Source organism: Orycteropus afer, unplaced genomic scaffold (genome assembly GCF_000298275.1).
Source record: "Orycteropus afer afer isolate SDZICR_OR568_19922 unplaced genomic scaffold, OryAfe1.0 scaffold00854, whole genome shotgun sequence".
Lineage (NCBI taxonomy): Eukaryota > Metazoa > Chordata > Mammalia > Tubulidentata > Orycteropodidae > Orycteropus > Orycteropus afer.
In genome coordinates, this window is record NW_006922441.1 from 129,863 (window position 1) to 137,220 (window position 7,358).

At 54.3% G+C, this 7,358-nt stretch overlaps 1 protein-coding gene across 1 annotated transcript in view; it reads left to right on the plus strand.

Moving 5' to 3' along the window:
* The first annotated feature begins 4,670 nt into the window (after positions 1–4,670).
* The window catches only part of EMP3 (epithelial membrane protein 3), a 5,319-nt gene continuing 2,631 nt past the window's right edge, over positions 4,671–7,358 (plus strand). The window contains exons 1-3 of the mRNA XM_007958106.2: positions 4,671–4,748; positions 5,179–5,281; positions 6,631–6,774. Of these exons, the coding sequence (XP_007956297.1) occupies positions 4,671–4,748; positions 5,179–5,281; positions 6,631–6,774 (325 nt within the window). The remainder of the gene's footprint in view (positions 4,749–5,178; positions 5,282–6,630; positions 6,775–7,358) is intronic.

Genomic DNA, 7,358 nt, shown 5'->3' on the forward strand with positions numbered 1-7,358 from the left:
GGCACACCCCCCGGCGGTCGGCCGCTGCCCACGTGGGCCTCCCGGGGCGAGCTAGGAGTGGGCGCTGCTCACTGCTGGCTGGGTGTGCCCGACGCCTGCGGTTTCCGGTAGGAGGAAGCAGCCCACGGGCGCTCAGCTCTGCTGGGAGGTTCGGAGGCCCCGGATGGGGAGATCCCGCCACCACCCCCGGGGGGGGCCCCCTGGTTCTCCTTCCAGCGAGGCCTGACATGAGGGACGCTGTCATATTCCCCGGGAACCCATGTCTGGCGCTGATTCTGTTCTGGGAACTTGATTCGACTCCCAGCCTGCTGTTATTCACCTCCCCGCTAAAGTTTCCATCTCCCTAATTAGGGCCCGATTCCCTTACTGTTCCCAAGACTCTAGTCCAGGGCTCCTTCTCTGCACTCCAAGAGGGGCACGTGACCCTCCAGCCCCTAATTTTTCCCTCCGTGACGCAGACTTTCTAACTCCCTTGAGGATCAAAGTTCAAACCCCCAGCCCCTGTCCTTATCAGACACTTAAGTTTAGTACTATTTACCCTTCATTTCCAGGGACCCCCCTCATTTTGGATTCCCAGTTTTAGCTTTCCCTTGTGGGCCCAAGAATTGCCCCTTTCCCAAATCCTAGAACCCTTGGACGGAACCCACTCAGGACCCCAGCTGTCTGGTCATAGCTAAAACCCACTATGCCTACTATGTGCCAGGCACTAGTACATCTAAGAACCACCATCTGATAGACACACACACGATCTTTATCCCTGTTGCACAGTTGAAGAAATAGGCATAGAGACGTCACTGACCCCAAATCACCCAACTGATGAGTGAAAAGAGCTTGGATGTGAATTCGGCCAGCCAGGATATACTGGTATCCCAGAGCTCTGGTAGCATAGTGCCTAAGGCACTTAACTGCTCACCAGAAGGCTGGCGGTTCAAACCCACTTGCCACTCCTCGGAAGGAAGGTTGGGCAATCTACTTCCGTAGTGATACCACCTACGAAACCCAAAGAGGGATCGCTATGAGTCGGTCCGACTTGAGGGCACATAACAACAACAACAACAGTCTCCAAGGTACTAGCCTCTTCAGTGACCTGCCCATCCTCCACCCTACCCCCACCCTCACTCCTGGAAGCCAGATGGCCAACAGCTCTCTCTCACTCCCAGCCCCAGATCCCATCAGGTACCCAGACATCCAGTCATGCAGCTCCCTTGCAGAGACCCAGGACTCAAGTTCCTCAACTTGCAATTCCTCATCAGGACCCCTTCACTTGTCACAGTAGGCATGTCCCCATCCCTTCCAAGAGACCTTGGTACCTAGTCATCACCCCCTATTCTAAATTAATAACCAAAGACTGAATAACAGTGATGTTTATTATTACCACTAAGTCACTGGTACTGCACAGATCATTAATTGACTCTTCTGTTTAAAACCCTCCCATGGTGTCCCACTGCGCTGAGAACAAAATCTAGTCTTCCTGTGGCCTCCAGGGGCCCCCTTGGATTTCTGTTCCCACCCCTCCCTCTGGCTCCCAAAGCTCCAGCCACACAGCCCCCAACAACTCCAGCTTGTTTCCATCGAGAGCCTTTGTGCTAGCTTTTTCCTTCAATACTCAAATGACTCTTGTTTTCAGCTCCCAGTTCAAACATCACCTCCTCAGAGAAGCCTCCCCTGATTGCCCCTTCCTCATCATTATCTCCGCCACTCCTGTTTCCTTTCCTGCAACACACTTCTCACCGGCTAAGATTCCTCCTTCCATTGGTGTGTTTTCACTTTATTATCTGTGTCTCTACAGACAGGAAACTCCATAATGACATCATAATCTGCTTCACTGATGAAGAGCCCTGGATCATAGTACATGTTCAATAAATGCATCGTGAAGGAGGGAAGGGGCAGGCTAGGTGTGGGAGTGCACCGTTACTCCCTTACTGCACCCACATAACAGTGTTGGAGTGATGATTACAGGGATAACGGCCACTGTCAGCGGTGGTGTTATTATAACTATGTCGTGGTTAAGAAATCGAAGCTCTCAGAGAAGTTAAATAAATGGCTTGAGATATCCCAGCCAGGAGATAATGGAACTGGGATTCTGAACTTCCAACTCCACTCTCTTCCAGAGTCTTCCATATTCTATTTTCCAACCCCTCATCCCCCACCAGTGGTCCCTCAAACTCACTGCCATCGAGTAGATCCAACTCATAGTGACCTCCCCATTGGGTTTCTAAGCCTGTCAATCCTTATGGCAGCAGATCTCCTCATCCTTCCTCCACAGAGTGGCTGGTGGGTTTAAACCAATGACTTTTGGTTAGCAGCCAATAGTCCCTGGGTGGCACAAATGGTTTATGATTCACTACTAACCTAATGGTTGGTGGTTCAAACCCACCCAGAAGCACTGAGGAAGAAAGGCCTGGTGATAATGGTTCCAAAAAGATTAAAAACCCACTGCAGTGGAGGCAATTCTGACTCCGCACCCCTAGAGGACAGAGTGGAACTGCACCACAGGGTCTCCAAGGCTGTCAATCTTCACAGAAGCAAAGCCCAAACCATACCCACTGCCGTGGAGTCCATTCCGACTCACAGCGCCCCTAGAGGACAGAGTGGAACTGCCCCACAGGGTCTCCAAGGCTGTCAGTCTTCATGGACATAAAGCCCAAACCACACCCACTGCCTGGAGTTGATTCTGACTCACAGCGCCCCTAGAGGACAGAGTGGAACTGCCCCACAGGGTTTCCAAGGCTGTCAATCTTTAGGGGAGCAGACCACCTCATGGTTCTCCCGTGGAGTGGCTGGTGAGTTCGAACCACCAGCCTTTCAGTTAGTAGCTTAGACTTAACCACTGGACCACCAGGGCTCCTTCACTGCAGCCAAGAAAACCCTATGGAACAGTTTTACTCTGTAACACTTGGGGCGCCATGAGTCTACTCATCGGGTTTGTTTTTTGGTTTGACCCCTCACACACACCATAGCAGCAACTCCACCAGCCCCCTGCTCCAGCCTCAGGAATGTGGTCTCTACCCCAACCCCACCCCATTCCCATCCCTCTGAGCATCCAGCCCCCCAAGCCCCATCAAGCACCAGCTATCCAGTCCCAGGCCAAGACCCAAAGAAAGCCCAGGGAATCAGCCCACGCCACCTGCCCCACCCCAAAGCTTCCGTGGGACGGTTTCTCATCTCTACGCTGGGAAAGAGCCTCCGAGCTGTCCGTCTGGGGGCAGTGAGTGGGAGGAGGCAGACGGAGGAACCTGCGAGTCAGGGCCCTCCCTCTGGCTGCAGACCTCAGCTGGGTGCGGCTGGGGTGGGTATAAACGGGTCGGTATTTATTTGGAGAGGAAGACAAATCAGGAGAGTCAGTGGGGAGAGAGAGAAGGAGGCCTGGGCAGGGCGCAGGGACAGGGAGCGAGCGAGGGAGCGAGACTAGAGGCAGCGGAGAGAAGGAGAAAGCGAGAGGAGGGGTTCCAGGATTGCAAGGGGGGAGCCGAAGGGGAGAGTGAGCCGGGAGGGAGGGAGGCCTGCAGCGAGGGAGGCGGGGGCCTCTAGAGGGTGGAAGGAGGGAGGTGAAGGGCGGGGCACGGAGGCCCGAGCGAAGAACCAGACTGGGACTCGGACTTTTTCTGCAGCTCTCGGTAAGTTTCTAGTCCGTTATTCGGGTTGGGACTTCTTTCTTCACTTGGAGAGTGCGGAAGTTTGGGAAGGACACTCTGAGCCTGGGCTCCAAGGAAATCCTTGGAACTTCAGACATGATTTTCTTGACACTTGGGGCGTGGATGCGGGCAGGGGAGGAGCCTGGCCGGCTTTCGAGGGTCCTAGAAGAGCCCCCCAAAAACAATTCCTACAGTTTTTTTTTTCCCCGTGGGCCTCCATTCGCCCCCAGAGGGCTCTTGGGAACCCCAAGTCCAGGCAACCTCCGAGCACCCCTGTTTCTGGACACTGAAAGGGTTGTCCCTGAAAACTGCTGTTTCCTTCTTCTTGGGCGCCTGCCCCCCAAATTCTAACTTCTGCTTATATTCCCAAGGACTCAGGGGTCCAGCAGGCCCCAGACTGGCAGTAGGGTGGAGTGAGGACCTCGTGGGCAGAGTCAGGGACTGGGGTTTCCCTGATGCTTACAGGCCAGGGGTGGGGGGGATGATTCATTGCATGAGTCATTGGGTTCCCCTCCACCCCAGCCACCCCCTCCCCAGAGAGGAGTGGGGTGACTCAAGGCTACAGGCCCCTGAGGACAGCCCCTACCATCTGATGACTTGAGGGTGTCAACTCTAATTTTCATATCCTGGCCCCTATGTGCCGTGAACAGGGCTCCATAGGGAGGGGTCACATGCCTGGTACTACTAGTTATGACACCCCAAGAGTCCATCCATTCTCCAACAACTGGGGAACACGGGACTCCAACCCTTCAGTGTCCTCCTTCCTCGACCCAGGAGCTCAGGGCTCCAGTCACCCTCTTCCATCACACCCAGGAGTCTCTGCCCCCAGGACCTTCCTCCCTCATACCCCAAAACCCAGACCTCCAGCCCCCTGCCCCCATTTCGCCCTCATACCCAGGAGGCCCCTGCCCCAGTCCCTCTCCTTCCTCAGTCCCAGGAAGGTAGGCTCCCAGCCTCCTCACCTGCCCCCGGTCCACCCGTGGGGACCCCACTTCCTGACTCCCCCCCTCACCCACTCAGGGCTCCCCCACAGCTATGTCTCTCCTCCTGCTGGTGGTCTCGGCTCTTCACATCGTCATCCTTATACTGCTTTTTGTGGCCACTTTGGATAAGGTAAGCACCGTCACAACCCTCCTCTACATCCATTCTCGCCCTGTCCCCTTTTACCTAACCTCAGAACCAAACTCACTGCCACTGAGTCGATTCTGACTCATAGCGACCCCCTGTGGTTTCTGACGCGGTAAACCTTTAGGGAAGTAGATTGCCCAGTCTTCCTTCCGCGGAGTGGCTGGTGGGTTTGAACCGCCAACCCTGTGGTTAGCAGTCAAATGCCTTAGGCATTGCGCGGCCAGAGTTCCTTGCCCTCTTACCTAGAGTCTGCCTTTCTCTCTGCCCCTGCCCCTTTCCCTTCGAAATCCATGTTTGCCCCCCCCTTCCACCTTTTCCCCATCACTTCATCTTGTCCCTAACTCCTCCTCTAGGCTCCCTGGCCCCGCCCACTCCCCTTTCCTAGCCCCGCCCTCTTTTCTGTGTCCCGCTCTAGTCTTGGTGGACGCTCCCTGGGAGAGAGTCCCTGAACCTGTGGTATGACTGCACGTGGAACAGCACCAGGGAAGCGTGGACCTGCAGTGATGTCAGCCAAAACGGTGAGAGGAGTGGGCGCTGATCTAGATTCTGGGGACCACGAGTTGGAGAGGGCGGGATCAGGCTGCAAGACTGAGTTGATGAGACCAATATATGTTCCCCCTATGGGGAGGAAAAGGAAAAAAAACGAACATTGCCCTCAGGTGGATTCTGACTCATAGCAACCCTAGTGGTACTGCCCCATAAGGTTTCTAAGGCTGTCATCTTTATGGTGCACACTGCCGCCTCTTTCCCCCAGGAGCGGCTGGTAGTTGGAACTACTGACCGTTTGCTTAGCAGCTGAGCGCTTTAACACTGCACCACCAGCGCTCCTTCGCCTATCTGGATAGTGGTGGGCAATAGGCTCAGATTCTGAAGGGGATGCACCCCACACACACTTATGATTCAAAAAGGGTAGAACCCACAGGCTATAGAGTTAAGGAGCGGGAAGGCAGTCCCAAGATTCTGAGAAGATGGAGCTAAGTTTCCAATATGCTAAGGAGTTAAAGCTAGTGTTCTGAATGGATGGCTGGGATAAAGATCTCCAAATGGCAATGAGGTGGGGCCAGACCTGCATTAAGGTTCTAAAGGGGTGGGGTTAGATCCACGTTAAAGTTCCAAAGGGGTGGGGCTGGGTCCTTCCAAGGTTCTAAACAGGTGGAGTTGCATCCTTCCAAGGCTCTTCAAGGGGTGGGGCTGTGTCCTTCCAAGGTTCTCAAGGGATGGGGCTGAATCCTTCCAGGTTTCTAACAGAATGGGGCTGGGTCCTTCCAAGTTTCTATCTAAATGGATGAAGCCAGATGCATTTCATGAGTTGGAAAGGAACGGGACCACATCTCTGTGAGATTTTCAATGAAAGACGGTGAAAAAGTATTCCCCCAAGATTAAGCCAAAAATGTCTGCTCGCCCTACCTCTGTTCAACATTGTACTGGAGGTAGCCAGTCCCAACAAGGCAAGGAAAAGAAAGAAAAGGGAGATCTGAAAAGAAAAAGTAAAACTGTCTCTATTCCCAGAGGACGTGTTTGTCTGTATAGAAAATGGATTCAGGGATTCTCTCCCAGGGAGCGTCCACAGGGGCTGGAGCCAACATAGAAAAGAGGGCGGGACTCGGAAAGGGAAGTGGGCGTGGCCAGGGAGCCTAGAGGAGGAGTCAGGGAAAAGATGACGTGATGGGGAAAAGGTGGAATGAGGGTAAGAATTTGCAAAGTAACTGCTAGAACTTGACAAGGTCTTGGGATACAAGGTCGGCCTCAGGGGTGTGCCTGAGTGTACAAGGACCGCAGATGGCAGAGGAGGACGGGAGAGGCAGCTGCATGGCGCTGGCACTCTGGGCGGCACTGGGTGACGCCAGCCTTGTCTCTCCCGCCGCAGGCTGGCTGAAGGCGGTGCAGGTCCTCATGGTGCTTTCGCTCATCCTCTGCTGCCTGTCCTTCATCCTGTTCATGTTCCAGCTCTACACCATGCGGCGAGGAGGGCTCTTCTATGCCACCGGCTTCTGCCAGCTTTGCACCAGTGAGCACTAACCCCTGGGGACCGAGGGGAAGGGGGGGCGTGGCAGGACACCGGGGGCCCTGCAGTGGACACCTGCTGAAAGGAAACATTCCCCAACAGTCCAAGGCCCACGTGAGGTGCCTTCAGGGGCCACCCTGACGGATTGATGGGAGTCGTAGTTTTCAGTGACTAATAGGTGCTCTGGTAGCGTAGTGCCTAAGGCACTTGACTGCTAACCAGAAGGCTGGCGGTTCAAACCCCCCAGCCACTTCTCGGAAGGAAGATGGGGCAATCTACTTCCATAGTGATACCGCCTCGGCAACCCAAGGAGGGGTCGCTATGAGTCAGGTCCGAGTCGATGGCACATAACAACAACAACAACAAATTGGGGGTTTGGAATATGGCTTCCTGAGGCATGAGAAAGCTAGCATGTAAGGCTTCAAGGAGTCTGGGCTAGGGAACGCATAAAACCAAAAACCAAACCCAGTGCCTTCAAGTCAATTACAACTCACGGAGACCCCCATTGGGTTTCCAAGGCAGTAAATTTTTACGGAAGTAGATTACCTCATCTTTCTTCTGTGGAATGGCTGGTGGGTTTGAACTACCAA